Source organism: Lepidochelys kempii, chromosome 5 (genome assembly GCF_965140285.1).
Source record: "Lepidochelys kempii isolate rLepKem1 chromosome 5, rLepKem1.hap1, whole genome shotgun sequence".
NCBI lineage: Eukaryota > Metazoa > Chordata > Testudines > Cheloniidae > Lepidochelys > Lepidochelys kempii.
The window spans coordinates 130,969,278-130,988,668 of record NC_136384.1 but is presented as its reverse complement, the minus strand read 5'-3'; the positions used below and the strand labels follow the sequence as shown (position 1 = coordinate 130,988,668).

The 19,391-nt window shown below is 43.2% G+C and overlaps 1 protein-coding gene across 9 annotated transcripts in view; it reads left to right on the top strand.

Moving 5' to 3' along the window:
* Positions 1–16,957, top strand: part of RNF170 (ring finger protein 170) — a 44,954-nt gene extending 27,997 nt beyond the window's left edge. For all 9 annotated transcript variants that reach the window (XM_073345907.1, XM_073345901.1, XM_073345902.1 and 6 more), the window contains 3 exons: positions 8,090–8,163; positions 10,762–10,866; positions 15,681–16,957. In XM_073345907.1, the coding sequence (XP_073202008.1) occupies positions 8,090–8,163; positions 10,762–10,866; positions 15,681–15,950 (449 nt within the window). In that variant the 3' untranslated portion in view covers positions 15,951–16,957. The remainder of the gene's footprint in view (positions 1–8,089; positions 8,164–10,761; positions 10,867–15,680) is intronic.
* The last annotated feature ends 2,434 nt before the right edge of the window (positions 16,958–19,391 follow it).

Here is a 19,391-nt window from a genome sequence, read left to right as displayed (position 1 = left end):
ACATATCTATTCAGGGGACACCATCAAAGGGCCTAATAACATCAGCCACGCTATCAGAGGCTCGTTCACCTGCACATCCACCAATGTGATATATGCCATCATGTGCCAGCAATGCCCCTCTGCGATGTACATTGGTCAAACTGGACAGTCTCTACGTAAAAGAATAAATGGACACAAATCAGATGTCAAGAATTATAACACTCATAAACCAGTCAGAGAACATTTCAGTCTCTCTGGTCACGCAATCACAGACTTGAAGGTCGCTATCTTACAACAAAAAAACTTCAAATCCAGACTCCAGCGAGAAACTGCTGAATTGGAATTCATTTGCAAATTGGATACTATTAATTTAGGCTTAAATAGAGACTGGGAGTGGCTAAGTCATTATGTAGCTTATTTCCCCTTGTTTTTTTCCTACCCCGCCCCGATGTTCTGGTTAAACTTGGATTTATGCTGGAAATGGCCCACCTCGATTATCATGCACATTGTAAGGAGAGTGGTCAGTTTGGATGAGCTATTGCCAGCAGGAGAGTGAGTTTGTGTGTGGGGGCGGGGGGTGAGAAAACCTGGATTTGTGCTGGAAATGGTCCACCTTGATTATCATGCACATTGTAGGGAGAGTGGTCACTTTGGATAAGCTATTACCAGCAGGAGAGTGAGTTTGTGTGTGTGGTTTTTGGAGTGGGGTGGGGGGGTGAGAAAACCTGGATTTGTGCTGGAAATGGCCCATCTTGATTTTCATACACATTGTGAGGAGAGTGGTCACTTTGGATAAGCTATTACCAGCAGGAGAGTGAGTTTGTGTGTGTGGTTTTTGGAGTGGGGTGGGGGGGTGAGAAAACCTGGATTTGTGCTGGAAATGGCCCACCTTGATTATCATACACATTTTAAAGAGAGTGGTCACTTTGGATGGGCTATTACCAGCAGGAGAGTGAGTTTGTGTGGGGGGGGGACGGAAGGTGAGAAAACCTGGATTTGTGCTGGAAATGGCCCAACTTGATGATCACTTTAGATAAGCTATTACCAGCAGGAGAGTGGGGTGGGAGGAGGTATTGTTTCATGGTCTCTGTGTATATAATGTCTTCTGCAGTTTCCTCTGTATGCATCTGATGAAGTGAGCTGTAGCTCACGAAAGCTCATGCTGAAATAAATTGGTTAGTCTCTAAGGTGCCACAAGTACTCCTCTTCTTTTTGCAAATACAGACTAACACGGCTGTTACTCTGAAACCAAAAGTTAATGAAAATTACTCTCCCAGTGACTTATTTCTGAAGGATATTTGGAAACCGAGGTTCTTGGGTAACAGTGTAGTGCATGAAGTTGTCGTGTTGACCTTGGTTTATTGGACACTTTACCTGCGGGAAGGGACTCTCTATCCTTTTCTCCATGGGCCTCCCCCCACACCGTATTTCATAGAATTATAGACGATTAGGAAGGGAAGGGACCTCAGGAGGTCATCTAGTCCAAACTCCTGCTCAAAGCAGGAACCAACACCAACTAAATTTTTCCAGCCAGGGCTTTGTCAAGCCGGACCTTAAAAACCTCTAAGGATGGAGATTCCACCACCGCCCTAGGTAACCCATTCCAGTGCTTCACCACCCTCCTAGTGAAATAGTTTTTTCCTAAAAGCCAGCCTAGACCTCCCCCACTGCAACTTGAGACCATTGCTCCTTATTCTGTCATCTGCTACCACTGAGATCAGCCTAGCTCCATCCTCTTTGGAACCCCCCTTCAGGTAGTTGAAGGCTTCTATCAAATCCCCCCTCACTCTTCTCTTCCACAGACTAAACAATCCCAGTTCCCTCAGCCTCTCCTCATAAGTCATGTGTTCCAGACCCCTCATCAGTTTTGTTGTCCTCCGCTGGTCACTTCCCAATTTTTCCACATCCTTCTTGTAATGTGGGGCCCAAAACTGGACACAGTACTCCAGATGAGGCCTTACCAATGTCGAATAGAGGGGAACGATCACGTCCCTCAATCTGCTGGCAGTGCCCCTACTTATACAGCCCAAAATGCCATTAGCCGTCTTGGCAACAAGGGCACACTGTTGACTCATATCCAGCTTCTTGTCCACTGTAACCCCTAGGTCCTTTTCTGCAGAACTGCTGCCGAGCCATTCGGTCCCTAGTCTGTAGCAATGCATGGGATTCTTCCATCCTAAGTGCAGGACTCTGCACTTGTCTTTGTTGAACCTCATCAGATTTCTTTTGGCCCAATCCTCTAATTTGTCTAGGTCCCTCTGTATCCTATCTCTACCCTCCAGTGTATCTACCACTCCTCCCAGTTTAGCGTCTTATGCAAACTTGCTGAGGGTGCAGTCTAAGCCATCCTCCAGATCATTAATGAAGATATTGAACAAAACCGGCCCCAGGACCGACCCTTGGGGCACTCCACTTGATACCAGCTGCCAACTAGACATGGAGCCATTGATCACTACCCGTTGAGCCCGACGATCTAGCCAGCTTTCTATCCACCTTGTAGTCCGTCGATCCAGCCCATACTTCTTTAACTTGCTGGCAAGAATACTGTGGGAAACTGTGTCAAAAGCTTTGCTAAAGTCAAGGAATAACATGTCCACTGCTTTCCCCTCATCCACAGAGCCAGTTATCTCATCATAGAAGGAGCATGTTCGGGCTCCAACCACACTTCTCTTGGAGTGCCTGAGACCCGTGGTACTGTCAGCAACCTCAGCCACCATCATCTCTGTGCAGATTACAGGCTTGGTACCGACAGCAGGCTTTGTACTGCAGGACTTCCAATTTCCCCAGGACCTGGCTGCATCTGACATGCCCGATTCTCTGGTGCTTGGCTCCTATGTTCTTTTTGTACCAAGGACATCGAGATTCCTGAAGTTCATCTGGTACCGATGGTTTCACCTCAAATTTCTTCAGGCACTTCACCATTCCAGAGTGCGTTTGAGGATGAGGATTCTGATGAAGACGTTGCCTTGGTGTCCCAAATATCAGTTCAGGTCTCTCCCCTCACTTCTGTAGAGGCCCCTTTCCAGAGGTCTCTGACCCTATAAACACTCGTGGCACAAGATTGCAAGCACCATCTTGCTTGTATGAGCACCCAGGGGTGCCTTCTAAGCCTTCCTCACCACCTCGTTGGCCACATTGGGACCCTTGATCAGTCTATCGTCAACAATATTCCAAGACATCGAGCACCACCCATCACAGAGAGACAACCGGCATGGCCTGCTCCCTCTAGGAGACTTGACCCTCAAGAAGAATCTTCTGAGGAGCAGGAAGCTCGAGCTGTTGATGAGGTCTCTCCTACAGCCAATATCTCCTCTTCATGTCCGGATGAAGCTATCATTTGTCCTCCTCCTTCCTTGGCGGAGAATTTTAAGCAGTTCCAGGATCTGGTCAAGAGGATTGCTGACTCGTTGCAATTAATTCAAGGAGGTTAAAGAACCTCATCATACGCTGCATGTTCTCCTTCGTCTGACCTCGTCTGCCCACATAGCTTTGCCTGTCAATGAAGCCCTTCTGTACCAGGTGCTCCTGTTAGGCCTGTCATCTGCCCCAACTTCTGAGGTGTTAGATCACTTCAAGTTGGGCCTGCAGTTGAATGTTCAGAAATACACTTTGACCACTGTGCAAAACTTAGAATTCATAGGAGTTCTGCTTGATTCAGTAGCAGCAAGAGCCTACATTCCTCTGCATAAGTTTGTGGTCCTTTCCAACAAAGCCAGTGCAATTCAACTCAGCCCCCATACTGATCAAGCCCCCTGATCAAGAACTGTTTTCAGTTGTTAGGGCACATGGCAGCCAGTACCTTTGCCAGAGACCCCGCAAGATTCCGAATCCATTGCCATCAGGGTGGCTCGGGACTGTTTATTCACCAAGCCGACACAGTTTAAATGTACATCTTTCCATATCCACCTGCGTAAAACAATCCCTCAACTCTGGTAGAAAGACTATCGCAATGTCTGCTCAGAAGTCCAATTTGCACGTCCTCCCTCAGCGGTTGTCATAAAGACAGACATCTCTCTGCTATGGTCGGGAGCACATCTAGATCCAGGGCAAGTAGGCGTCGCAAGAGACCATGTTACACATCAACGTCCTGGAACTCAGAGTGGTTAGATACCCCTGTCTCCAGGTTTTGCCACTAATTGCACAATCTCATAAAGGTCATAAAATCATGGGGTTGGAAGGGACCGCAAGGATGCAGGATTTGTTTGGACCACATATCATGCATATTTATATCGGCAAGGAGGCACAAGATCCCACTGCGTCAAACCTGTCAAGCTTTGTAATTGGTACATACTCAACCAGGTCTTCATCACAGCAGCCTATCTCCCAAGGATTCAACATGTGACTCTGGATGCATTCAGCAGGCACTTCTTCCAAGACAACAAGTAAGAAATAGGATACAGCAAATCATACCAAATATTCTGTCAGTGGGGCACCTCTCAGATAGACTTGTTTCACCACAGTTTTATGCTCAGTTTTGCTCGAGAGGCAGACTGGGTCACAGATCTCTGGGGATATTTTTCACTTTCATTGATCGTTGAATCTCCTTGTACGCATTCTCACCGATTCCTCTAGTTCTCCTCAAAGTACAAAAGACAAAACCGGAGTCATCCAAATAATTTTGACCCTGTCCCAGATTAACATGTTTTCCTTGCCTGATACAGCTGGCCATTTGCTCTCCAATCACTCTCCACACTGCTCCTCATCTCCTCTCCCAGGAAGACAGGATGATCCTTCACCCCAATCTTGCAGTGCTTCGTCTCAAAGCACGGTTGGCCGATGATTCATGGGTCTAGACACAGTCTGCTCAGAGGAAGTAAAAAGAATTCTATAACACAGCAGGAAACAGTTCTACTTGCTACACATACTTTCAAAAATGGACAAGATTTCTTTCTTGGTGTGACCTCAGACATATTCCACCAATGACCTCATCGCTGCCAGATTTATTGGACTACATCCTTACACTAAAAAGTTTAGGACTATCGCTGAGCTCTATTAGAGTCCATCTGGTGGCCATCATGGCTTTCCACTCTCCAGTACAGGGTTATTCTGTGACAGATTTATGTTACCAATCTGAATGAGGCATCAGGTGATCAGGCTGAGGCCACAGGATCATTACGGGAGGGAATGAAGGAGCACACCAAGTGACTAAATTTTAAAGCTTTATTAATAACAGCGGAGGGTGCTGGGTTCTCCCCACGTCACTCAGGGGAAGAAAGAAAGCATTAGTGCCCATGCCCTAACCCACTTTCTTACTCACATACACACGACCCGAGGCTGGTCATGCCTGGGTGTAACGTTAGAAGAAGAGGGGGAAGGGTGGATGGGAGTTCTGTCCTGTGCACAGGCTGCCCAGGGTCCACTGTGGATCTCTGATTTGCTTCAGCTCTCAGGAGGGTTTTAAGTCCTTAGGTCTTTTGGGGGCATTTTGTTTAGGGACCATTGTTCCCTGTGCTCTTTGTACCAGTCCAAACCGGCCTTCCATGGCTTCCTCAGCTTTCCCAAAACACCCTGTTGTTTCCCCTCACGCTGGCCTTCACTGTCTTCACAGCCCCTGCAGTTTGTTCAGCTGAATCCTCGCTGGTCGGGGTTGGAATCCAGGCTCCCGTCTTTCTTGGCAGGCAGCCGAGAGTAGGTCGTAGGTCGTGTGCCATGGCCTTGGGCTGGAGTTAGTGTCTTGTCTTCGGACCTAGCTGGAGCGTCGAGTTAACCCGTTCCCTTCTCTCTTCCTCCCTGTATGGCCTCTCATAACCTGCAAAGGAACCTTTCATTCCACACTTACACCTTTAACCCTTCCCAAACTGCCTTGCGATGCCTGCAACAGCGTTAGCAATGTACAACACTGATCTGCCTCCCCGGAGCACCCGTAAGGACACTACTGGAAGAAGAAAAAATGATTATTCACTGTGTGCGGTAACTGAGGTTCTTCAAGATTTGTATCCCTACAAGTGCTCCAGTACCAGCCCTCCTTCCCCTCTACTTTGGCGTTCTCTGCGGTGGAGCTTGGTAGTAGAGAAAGAACTGAGGGCGGTTCACCCACCCAGTGCTGTGTAACAATGGCTCAGGGCACGGGGCTTAGTAGCACGCATCTGTGCGCCAGTCGGACACTGCTAAGAGAAACCTCCAATCAAAGGTGCAGCAGGTGCTAGCATGTCTCCAGTGGAGCACCGTGGGGGGCACATCTTGAAGAACCCCAGTTACTATACAGGGTGAGTAACCATTTCTAAAGAATCTTAAATTCCTTAACTTGATCTGAAGAGAAAAACAGTTTTTCATAGCATAATACTATTAAAAACAAAGAACTTTATGTATAACTTCTTGAGAAAGTGTCTGGTAATAGATAGTGTCTAAAATTACGTTCTAAAGTATTTTTTTTCTGTGCTACCAGTTTTTAAATCAGAATTTCCACTCATCTGCAAATATATTTGATTCTGTGTCCTTAAAGTTTCTAAACATGGAAAAAATTAACTCAGAATTAACTGAAAATTAATTCAGAATTAACGGAAAACATTTTTTAAAATAAAACGGGGGGAGCTGAGGTGGCAGTTTTGTAAACACATGTAGAAAAAAAACTAGCAAAACTCTGGTTGGTGTCCTCATCCAGGACAACACGTTTACATTGAAAAATTGAAGTCTTTAAGAATTATGCTAAAATTTACAACATTCACATCCTTAGCTTACTTGAGGTATCTGTAGGGGTAATTTTATTTTGTTACATTATGTTTATCATTTTGATTTCCCCTCCTTCAGATTCCCAACATTTGAGATTCTCAAACAAGGATTCTTTATTTGTCTTCATCTAGTATCCATGGGGCTATCGTAACTTATACATTATCTGTTCATCGAGAAAAGTTAGTTGGTGCAGACTTGGAAAAGATTAAAAGGATTCAGATTTTTCCGGACACCTCAAAACCTGTGCAATTTCAAAGCTTGAAACATTAGGGTTTTGTAACAAGCTGAATTTTTATTTCCTGTAGTTTTCCCAGCTAAACTTTACCTTAGTAAAGGCTTTTAAAACTAATCATTTTCCAAATACAATGATGTAGAAGCTTTTTGACTCCTCAGTTAATATATATGCTCTTGACCAGGATGGATTGATTTAAGTCAGTGCAATTTAAATCACCCAGTTTAATCATAATTTAAATCAGTAAGTTGAAAACCTTTATTTAAATAATGTATTCTAATCGTGTTCTGCATTTGTACTTTTTAGTTATTTTCCTAAAGAAAAGTTGATTTTCATTGGTTGTTAGCTATTAAAACATGTTGATTTTCAGTTAACCATAGCCTTTACACTGAGGCCTTGTCTACACTGCCACTTTACAGTGCTGAACGTTTCTCACTCAGGGGTGTGAAAAACACACCCCTGAGCGATGCAAGTTTCAGCGCTGTAAAGTGGCAGTGTAGACAGTGCACCAGCACTGGTAGCTACTCCCGTCGTGGGGGTGGGTTTTTTACAGCTCTGGGAAAGGTCTCTCCCAGCTTTGGTGCCGCAACTACACAGCCACGTTAAAGCGCTGTCGTGGCTTCTGGGAGCTTCCAGCCCCCGACCCTGCTCCCCGGCTGGAGCGCTGGAGCAGAGCTCAAGGGCTGGCTTAAAATAACTGGCAGTCCGGATCTGGTCCATGGGCTGCAGTTTGCCCACCCTTGGCTTAGCCAGTGACTTCCACAGTTCTGTGGTTTTACTTTCTTCAAAAAGTGTCAGCAAACGTATTGCTTAACATTATTTTTATGTTTGTTTTAAATGATTTTTAAAAGTTTGGAGTGGTCAATTTCAAATTTAATCTTAAATGGGTTTATTTTTAAAATATAAAATCAATTTTTTTATTTGTTTTTCCACCCTGCTATAGAAGTTAATGTTGAAATTGAACTGTATCAGAATTTATTAACTGAATTGCATCTGGAATTTGGATAAATTTGGTTTTACTATCTGCAATTAATATTATATAAAAACAGCCAGTTATGCCTAAAGTACTTGAGCCTAATATTTTAATAATCCATTACCGGTTTTCTTGGTGCCTAATATTTTGTTCTTGCTGAAATAATTGTTTTAAATCAAAAATGTCTAACAGTGTAAAATTTAAATCATTACAGCTTTGATATTTACCTCCATTAGGTATGTGCATTATTGCATACTGGAGGTATGGCTCGTGGCTGGGTGCCATCCGTTGCCCAATCTGCAGACAAACGGTAACACTTTATATCATCAAAGACCCGATGGTTCTGATTCCAAATTTAGGCCCGGATTCTGAAAACACGCACTCTCATGCTTACCTCTAAAAATAAGTAAGGGATGGCATAGAGGGAAATTGTGAATGGTAAGACTCTATTAGGGGAAAGGGGAGGGATATAGGCAGGCATGTGAGGGACAGAAGAACTGGTGGTGGGGAGCGTGGAGGGAAAATGTGAGTGGGGCAAGAGACTGAGTGGGGAAGTGAGAGGGAGACCAGGAGGGGAGAGAGAGAGAGACAGAATAGCAATAAGGTCTGGGGAGGTGAAAGTCTTTTGTCAGCTACACACCCACACCCACACACCAAGAGATTGGAAAGGGTTAGCAGAGTGTCTTTCTGAGCAACCAGCAGGGAGGCCTACATTTCTGCATATGCATTTAAGCTTGAATTTTGAACCTGAAATGATCACTTATATTTTTGGTGGCAAGTGCTTCCTCCAAAGGCTCAAAAACAAGAAAGCAAATTTAAAAAAAAAAAATAAAACACAAACACCTAATCCTTTTTTTAAAATCTCTCAATTTTTGGATGGTCTGGTAAAGACCATCTCTCAGCAATCAGGCTGTGAGGGTTCCCGCTGGGAAGAGCAGGGTTGCACTCCAGCTGGAAGGGCTGGAGTGGCTGTCCAGGGACAAAAGAGGACAGAGTGTCCGGATATGGTTGAAAGTGCTGTGGTGTGGTACATGGGGCATCATGAGATGAGATGTCGGATGATCATAATGATTATCTGCACTGGGAATAATGAATGGTAATGCTCAGAGTGAGTCTCCAAGTCCTAGCCCATTAAGGTTCCCCTTGACTGGAAAGCTGGCCGTCTCACACTTCCTATGGGTCTAGCTCTTCGCCTCTGGAGATGAGAGTAGATAAGGTCTTCTGCTGCTCCCCTGCCATCAGCCCTCTCTGGCCCTTGGCTATGGTTCTCTGGCTTAAAGGCAACTCCTTCTGCTGTTCACTGGCCTTCAGACCCCTCTAGTCCTGCTTCTGACTTGGGGTCACCAACCAGCTAACCCCTCTTGCTGCTCTCCTGCCTTCAGCCTTCTCCCAGGAACCATAATCAGTCTCCTGGCTCTGGCCCTTCATCTCAGGAAAGTCTGCCGGCTAGTCTTCCCAGGTCTCCACGCTTTTCAGCCTCCTGGCACTGGCTAACCCCTCCACTGGCTCCCTGATAATTCCTCCCTTGTTCCAGGGTGGGCCTACAGAGAGCTATCTCACCATATCTCTTTCTTCCCCAGGCATCCTCTTTTATAGCTCAAAGGGCCAGTGTCACCCTGTACACTCCTCTTTCCAATGGACTAAAGAATCCATATCTAGCCATGGAAAGTGACGAGCTATTTCATCTTAAGCCTGTCATTGATCTGGGACTGAGTGTTCTCAGCCTATGCAGTGGAAGGGGGATTTCATATTTGGGAGGGAGAGGAAGAGAGAGGAAACTGTCCTTTGGCAAGCTGCTGTTTAAAAAAAAAAGAAGGGGGGGGAGGGGAGGGCAGGGCAGGTGTTTGCAACTGCTTGATGGATTAGTGGCAGAGTACAAGGTAAGGTTTCAAAGATGAAAAATTGCAAACAATGTGATAAACTGCAGAACCTTACGATAAAGTGTATCACATGAATATCATCACCACATATGTTTAAAATTACAATAGTTTTTTGTATATAGATAAAATGTACACATGCGTATGTATGTCATATTGTGTAGTTTTAGATATTTGTAGCAGAATTAATTCCCCAAACTATATTTTTCTTTAGGAGGAGAATTCTCCATTCATTACTCTTGCAAAAGCCCTGATTTATCCTTTTTTCTTGTCCTGCCCACTTTTTCTCCAATTTACTCACCTTATCCTCAAAGCTTCCCATTGTACCCACCAGCTTTCCAGTTGAGGGGAACCTGAATGGGCTAAGGCCTGGAGACTCACTCTGAGCATTACCATGATAGCCAGGATCACGGAGGAGGTTGCAGTGGACTCCCCCTAGGCTGGTGCACTTTGGAGGAACAGTGATGGCGAAGGGCCCTCAGCCACTGTGCTATAAGTGGATATACAATGAACTCAAATTTTGCTGCTTTTATGCTTCAATGCAAGATCATCAGTAATGATGACGGAAGCATTTGTCTGATTTTGGGATAAAAAATTCAAACCCCCAAGGATCTAAGTGCCTAAGTCACCTCTGAAAATGGGATTTGAGTTCCTAACTCACTTATGCACTTTTGAAAACTTTACCCTTGATCTACTTCAGAGACTGGGTTCTTGTACTTTGTCCTTAGTAAATATTCTTGAAAATAGCTTTCTATATCCTTTTTATAGTATCTTAAAATGTTAATTCTGTAAGACTTGGGAGCTGTATCTAAGTAAATACAGTGCAAGTATTAAACACTTGTTATTTTTAGGTTAATACTTAGAAGCAAGGCAACATATATCTAAAGTTGTACCAAGGTTGGTCTACAGTAATGAATTGTACTTAAAGTATGAGGTTTAGCACTGAATTATTCCTGTTTCTTTTATGAATTTGCAATTTCATATTCATGAGAAGTGCCAGGCATGAAGTGGCTTCTTGCTGTTGTGCACAGGTAACATTGCTTTTACCACGCTTCAGTGAAGATCAGCAGGATGCAGCACAAGTGCTTCAGGATGTCAATGATTACAACCGGAGATTCTCAGGACAGCCCAGATCTGTAAGTAAGGTGGGGGAGGGGGGCGGGTCAATAACCAGTGAAAGACTGACACTGTTTTATAATGTGTGATTTTCTTCCAGGTGTTTATTTTCTGTTCATAATTCATGGGAACTACACAGGTTTTGTTTAGTAAATACAAGTTTCTGCAGGTTAAGCATAGAAACATTTATTTTTAACTACTTGTATAACCTTGCATTTCTGTTGTAATAACATAGTACTTACTAAAGCCCTGATTCAGAAGAGCATCCTTTATTCAGGAAGTCTGGTTAAACGTGTACTTACGTGCTTTCCTGATTCAGGGCCTAAATTATTCATAATTAACAAGTAAAGAAATATGTGGAAAAGAAAAATATCTTCTTTCTGTAAAGAAAAATATTTCCCTTTTTGCTCCCAGTTTATAAAGACCCAGAATTGATCAGGAGAATTTAGCTTTGCTTTCTTCTGTATTGATATAGCTCCCTTTCTTTTGTAACTGTATTTTGAGTTCTGTGCTTCCTTGATTTCCTAATGAGTTGTGTGCCTTCTCTATTTTGTTCTCAAACTTATCTGAGTGTTATTTGTATGACTGGGTGTCATAATTAGAGTGGTAAGAACTTTAGAATGTACACCTTGCAAGCTACTGTTGTCACATTTGCTAGGCACAGTTCGTACACGCAGACCCTGATCCTACAAATGAGATGTGTCCAGGTAGATACCAGTGATTTCAGTGGGGTTCTGCCTGCACATATCTCATCAGTTTCTTCCTAGGGACCCTACCCCAAATAGTTTACAATCTAAATAGACGACACAGACAATATGAGAGAAAGGAAGTATTATCCCTATTTTACAGGTAAAGAGATTGAAAGCCTGGTCCAAAGGTCATTGAAATTAAGAGACTCCCATTAACTTCAGTGGGTTTTGGGTTCGGCCCTCAGCAACTTGCCCATGGTCACATAGGAAGTCTGTGGCGGACCCAGGAATTGAACCTAGACATCCTGCCTGTGGATGTTGAACACAGTCAATTGCCTTAATCACAAGACTACCCTTACTGTCTAAAGTATTTTTTTAAGCTCAGTCCATGTCTCCTTTTAGCACTGGTTCTCAAACTGGGGGTTGCGACCCCTCGGGGGGTTGCAACCTGGTTATGTGGGGGGTCGCGAGCCCTGACCCCAGTGCGCAGCTACAAGTTGAGAGCCCCGATCCCTGCGCCCTGGCTGCGAGCCCCGACCCTGACAGGGAAGCGTGGCTGCGAGCCCCGACTCCGACCCCCCATGGGGCTGTGATCCCAGACCCCAACCCTGGCCAGGAGCAGGGCTGCGAGCTCCAGGCAGGCACAGGGCTGCAATCCCTGAGTCCAACCGCCATGTGAGGTTGCGAGTCCTGACCCCAACCAGGAGAGGGGCTGTGAGCCCTGAGCTGGGGCATCCAGGATGCTGTGAGCCCCGACCCCTGTACTGGGGTTGTCAGGCAAAGCCCTAGCCATGCTGAGGGTTATCAGCCAGGAGCTCTGCCGGGCACAAGGTTGTTAACCCTCCCGCTCTGCCACACACAGCCCTGCCTGTCAGCCCCGAACCCCGCCACCCGCTGTGTGGCCTTCAGCCAGGTGCTTGGTTGTGAGCCACCATCAGCACCATGTGCCATCCTCAGAGCCCCAAGCTCCTCCAGCCCAGCTCCGCCTCCAGTGCTGCTCCACCTCCAAAGACAGGGCGCCAAATAGAAGTTTGCCCAGGGCACCATTTTTGCTATGGCTGGCCCTGGCACTGAGACAACATTAGAGGGCTTGATTCGCATCTGAACGAGTACTTTATTAATTAACAATCAGACACACAAGTGCAAACTTTCTCCTGAAAATAATGGCCACTTGTACTGCTGAAACCGCAAAAAAACAAAAGTATCTTGAGTCTTCCATTAAACTGGATTTTCCCAGTATCATCACCTCTGGGATTGAAAAGCCGCAACGTGTCATTGGCTGTGAAGTTTTGTCTGCTGAATCAATGAAACCATGCAAACGGCAGCAACATCTTGAAACTAGACATCCTGAGCATAAAAATCGAGGCGTGGATTTTTTTCAAACGCAGAGAAGCAGCAACAAAGGCGGCCCGGCCTGGTGCTGATGGAAGTTTCCGACAGCAAATGTCTTCCGCTGTGGAGGCCTCTTACACCGTGTCACTACGAGCTGCCCCTACTCAAGCACTGCATGCAGCAGGTGAGGCGCTTATTCGGCCAGCAGACAAGGAGACTGTGGCACTCATGGTTGGCAAGGATACTGCCGAAAACCGGAATACCTCTCCCTGCCTAATGACACTGTGAAACGCAGGTTATGTGAGATGTCTGAAGATATCAAAAAACAAGTTGTGCATGAAATTAAAAATTCTGCTTTCAGTATGTTCAGCCTGCAACTTGATGAAACCACTGATGTTACTCACTGTGCACAACTGGTCGCATCCGTAAGGTGTGTTAATGCCGGGGATGTTAAGGATGAGTTCTTAGTCTGTGAACAACTTGAAACAACCACAACAGCACAGGCCATTTTCAATAAGGTGAACTCCTTTTTCGAAAGCAATGGCATTGAATGGAAAAATCTTTGTGGTATCTGTACCAGTGGTGCTCCAGCCGGGATGGGTGCACGGTCTGGCTTTCGGCAGAAGGTAAAGTGCGTCTCACCTAATGGGATTGTCACTCATTGTGGAATCCATCGTCAAGTCCTCGCTGCAAAGACATTGCTAATATGCCTTAATGCTGTGGTGGATGTTATACAAGCAGTGAACTACGTTAAAGCTCATGCTCTGAATAATCGTCTCTTTCGAGAGCTCTGCAATGAAATGGGTGGTGAATATGAAGTTCTGCTTGTCCACACTCAAGTCCGATGGCTTTCTAGGGGACGCACATTAAAGCGCGTTTTTATACTTTGCGAAGAGATGGCACAGTTTTTCCTGTGAAAACAGAAACAAGAGCTGAACAAAATGTTCAGTGACAAGAAATGACTTCTCTGCTTGGCATACCTAGTTGATATCTTTGGTAGCCTTAATGATCTCAATCTGTCAATTCAGGGAAAATGTTCAACATCAATAGATCTGACTAATAAAATCAAAGCCTTCCGGATAAAGTTGGATCTGTGGTGCAGGAAGCTGGACACAGACAGTTACGGCATGTTTCCGACACCTTCCTTGTTCAGCGAGGAGGAAGAAGTTAACATGGATAGCGCTCTCAAGTCAGCGATCAGTAAACATTTGAGAGCCCTTCATGAAGAGTTCTCACACTACTTCCCAGCGCTACCAGAAGCACTTCATTCCCCGGTGAAGAACCCTTTCAGTGTGGCAGCTGAGCAGTTGCTACTGACAATATTTACACACAGGAACAGTTTGTCGACATGATCAATGATGATGGCGTGAAAGCAAAATTCACACAGCTGCCTCCAAACCAGTTCTGGTGCTCAGTTGCAAGTGAATACCCACTGGCATCTGAAATGGCCCAGAGAGTCGTCCTGCCATTTCCTACTATCTACGAATGCGAGAGTGGATTCTCCAGTCTTCTCACAGTAAAGACGAAATCTCGAAACCGACTTAATGTGAAGGGCGACATCAGATGCACCCTTTCTAAAACAACACCAAGAATAAACAGCATCATCCATCTCACTGATTTTTTGGCTGCTTCAGGTCATTAATTGCTGTCAAGTATTAAAATAAAATTCTAATTAAAAATAACTTTTCCACTTATATTTAGTTCGATAAAAATGTGTTTTAGTCTTAATTTAAAAGCAGTGAGAAAAGGTAAATTCATTTTAAGCAATAGGGTTTAAATTTAGTATTTCACATAGTGTTAAATATCAAAAATGTGTTTTTAATTTCTAAGGGGGGTCGCACTCAGAGGCTTGGTGTTCGAAAGGGGTCACCAATACAAAAAGTTTGAGAACCACTGCCTTTTAGTCTTCTATTCTGTGGCTCTGTCTGCTTTGGGAAAGGAGTCATTATTGAAACAGTGCTCGAATTAAAAAATGGCTCCCACTGAACCATGGCTAATTAATGTGGATGAAGCCACAGAATAAAAGATAAGAAGGCACCGTGGCTGGGTTTATTTTGTTTTCTAATTTTAAAGCTTGGACAGTCCCCTGAAAAGCCTCATTTAGCCACAGCTTATATATTGCATTATTCTTTTTCAGAGGAAATGTAATCTGTTGCAGCTTGATTATGGTGTCTCATAGGGATCCCCAGATTTCTTCCATATTCTTAGATTTTCCATACTTTCTTCCATTGCATCCTACTCACTCGATTAACATTTTGCTTTCCTAAAATCTGTTTTTGTTTATTTACCTTTTCTTAAATATATACCGCTGCATTCTGTGAATCTTCTCTTCGTTATAATGAATTCAAGCCCCTTTCTTTATTGTATTGAACTAATATAACTTATGATCATTGGTTCCAAACTTCTCTACCGTTGTTATATCCTCAATCAGTTACTACTTATCAGTAAGAAATGGATCCAGAATAGTTTCTCCACTGCTTGCTCTTGCTACATGGTGAATCATAAGTTGTCTTCTGTGTCAATTAAGATGCTAATTTTCCTTTGATGCTAGTTTTCCTGTGTTTCTTACCCAATAGGTGTCTTGGCAGTTAAAATCTTACATTAATTCATTATACTGTGGTTTCAAGTACCAGGTCTAGAAACTTTCAGTCTTGTGACCTAATGGATTCCAAAACTGGTGAATGTGGTAATATCAATGTTGTGCTTTAAAAAAAAAAAAAGAAAAAAAAAAAAATCCCATTTAGGAAGTATTTATTTTGGCATTTTGTATGATGCTACAAAAGATTAATTATTTCTATTTTGTTTGTTCATAGATTATGGAAAGAATTATGGATTTACCCACTTTACTGCGGCATGCTTTCAGGGAGATGTTTACTGTAGGGGGCCTTTTCTGGATGTTCCGTATCAGAATAGTCCTCTGCCTGCTAGGAGCTCTGCTCTATCTGGCTTCACCTCTGGATTTTCTTCCTGAAGCCCTCTTTGGAATTCTGGGATTTTTAGATGATTTCTTTGTCATCTTTCTGCTGCTGATATACATCTCTATCATGTACCGAGAAGTAATAACGCAGAGACTGAATAGATAATGAGTGGAAACAATCATGATACAGAAGTTTGTGTGGAATGCTGAACAAAGGGAACCATGACAGTATGACATAGTAAAGCACCTGTATAAACTTTTACTTTTTGCAATTAAATAGCTTGTAGTAAATTACTTTGTGCAAATGTGAGGGGTTAAACTGTGGTGATGCTTAACTGGAATCTTTAATTTGTGTTACATATGCTTAAATATTGAAGAGGTTAGATTTATGATGTAATAAATTACCTACATCTGCTTACTCCCAATGAGCAATTGTATGTAATGCAAGATAATGCTAGTTATAAAACACCTCTTCGTGTGTAGTTTGTGAAAGGGAAGTTCTATTTATGTGATGTCAGGACTTCAAACAAAAAAGAATTCAGATTAGCTTGGTGCATTAAGACACTTCAATATATAGCTTATCAAACTGCTTAATGTCTCACTGTGGTGGGTCAAAGTATTTTTAAATAACAATAGTTTTTCATATCTGTCTATGCAAGAAGAAACCCAAAGACAGCATTACAGGTTGACACAGTGAATTTTACTGCTGTACACAATTCATATTGCACAAAGAGAAGAAAAAACACTTCAGTGTTGCTTTAACTGCACTATGTATAATATGTATTTCCAACAATTTTACTTTTCAGTTTTGGGGGGAAAAGGCTTTCCATGAGGGCCAAGATGAAGAAACCACGAATAGTCAACACTTTGGTGACTGGCACTGATTAATCTTTTTTCACATAGGTTTTGTGTACATTAGCAGTACAGTATTTGAACATCGGGTAAGTTGCACTGTTGTAGCCCTACTTTATATCCCCCTGCAACACATTTAAACTGGGGGTTTGCATCCATGCAGCTACATCAAAGTAATTTACCACTGCAAAAAAACCTGTAGGTTTTTAGTAGCAATTTGTTTGAAAGTGGGAATCCAAAGTGTATGTCATAACAAGATAGTTTTTACACTTAAAATTTCACCTGAATATGGATGGTAATTAATAAAGTAATTAAAGTATTTAGGTGAATCCAGTCACTTTATTCTTTCTCACAAGTTTGTATCAATAAGTTAAAAAACAAAAACAAAAACAAAACAGTAACTTGGGGCCATAGAAATCTGCTGAAAAATTAAAAATCTGTAAGATTTTTTTTTTACCCCAAATGTTTGGAATTTGTGGGTAGTTTTAACACCAGATAGCACAAGCTACAAGGAGAATGATTTGAAAATATTTTCATTTTATGAAATCAGTGCTGCTAGGAAACTCAAAATCCACAAGCCATTCTGTGGGAATTCAGTACTTTCTAGCTGGAGGAAAGAAATATTTTTGAAGCAAAATAGCAAACATTCTAACTTTCTGAATACTTGAAAATAAAATTAATAGAATAAGCAATCCTTTGTATGGTTACATAATGTGGGTTGGGACATATTTTGAGACGGCCTCCATTAATATCGCCTCCATTTTCTGATCATGCAAATATATGTGCATACAAGTTTCAGTGCTTATACACATATAGGAAGATGATGGTATTTTTTCATTGAATGCTTTTGGTTAATGGGTATTGCAGAGTCTGTCAGTTTTGTGTTGTTGTATCAGTGCTTAAAGTGCACATCACTGGTTTTGCCTTTATAAATATAAGACGGGGTGGTTGTTGGGTTTTTTTGGTTTTGTTTTTGAAAATTTGCCCTTGAATATCCAAAGTCATGTTATGATTTAAGTGGATTGTTGAACCTTTCTTCACACGCATCTTCTATTTGAGATGGGTGAAAAGAGAAAATGGAGGAGATAAAAACAAAAAAATTAAAAAAGAAAAAGACATGGCAATAAGTGTATGCTATTGGCTTTGGCTGCCTTTAGTGTTTTTTAGCACCTCAGCTTTTCCCTTACTTTTGTCAACACTAGTGTACGATGACAACTTGTTGGCTACCTCAGTTAACTTGTTGGCTACCTCAGCATGTCAACATGCTGATACTATGTGAATCTTGCTTGATATTCAAGGAACTTAAATCCTGCCTGATATATGCACATTTAAGATGACAAAGTACGGTATTATGGAGAGTCAGGTGCACAGATCTGCGCATTGCTGCTGTAGGCAGAGCTCTCCAAGAGGTCCCACCTGCTCCTTTAGATGGTGGCAATATTGAAAAGATGATTATAGGACTGATAAACTTATCCTCGTACGTCTTTTGGGGCTTGGCCATCATGAGTCCTATGGTCACAAATAGCTTCCTCTTTACTTCCCAAGAGAACGGTACAAACTAGTCATTTTGGTAAGGGGAGTCCTTTCCTAAACTTGATATCCCATTTATCTGTTTCTTCCACAGATGTGTTCACATTTTTGCCCTTGCCGCTCTTTACACCTGGAATGACCTCCCTCCTCTGATCAACAAGGCACTCCCTGAATCTCCTCATTCAAAGCCCTGCTTAGACCCACTTCTGCCATGATGCCAATGCAAAATTAGCCAACCTGAGGAGTCTGTTCATAAACACTCTCTTTAGTATGTGAGCTCATGCACAAGCTGTCACTGAGTAAGTGCATAATCTTACTGATGTTACTGTTTCCTCCCCTCCCCCTTCCTTTCTGTCTTGCCAGGCCATGCCTAATTTTAAGCTCTCAGGGTCCAAGGATCCTGTCATCTTTCTGAGTAAGAGGCACTCAGCTCACCTTTGGGTGCCGATAACAATAATACAGGCTTTGGTTCAGCAAAGCACTTAAGGATGTGTGTGTAAGTGCTTGGCTGAATTGGGGCTGCCTATCCTACCTGTAAAAACTAGGCCAATTGATGATATTCTAAACCTATCATATGTTTTAGCAGGGACATTTTAAATATGTAGTATGACAGTTTTCAGTGCTCTGTATGGTTAAGGAGGCGAGTGCTGTGCTCAACTCGGTTATACAGGAGCAGAAGATGCGGCCAATATGCTGAATTTGTTCATTTACTTTGCATCCATGCATTCCTGCATAGATACCTTCCTTGTCCAGGAGAAAATTCTTCACCAAACCACCGATTATCAGTATTTATGGAAGGAATGACTGGATCATGCTGCCCTTATTTCAGATTATTCTGTTGTTGTGTGGCAATGTGTGTATATAGAAGCATAAGTATTTTTCATGCACTCAGCGCTGCGGTATCTGAGCACCTATATGGATGCTTCTGTAATTCTTCACAGTAAACGTAAATTGCACTTACAAAACAATGCTCAACAATCCTCCTCTTTTGACTAGATGCAAACCTGTGTTCCACTTAGGTGTGTACATGCCCAGCGCACCAGAACCAGAGACTTTTGCCTAGCAGTCCCAGTAGAGGGGCGGCGCTTGTGGCAATGGCCCCTCCCCTGGCGATATAAGGTGGCGCCAGCCTGAGCCCCCTCAGTTCCTTCTCACCACCCGTTGCTGGAGTCTTTGCTCCACTCCCTCTGTCTCTCCGTACCTTTAGGGGTAGGCTGGTCCACTT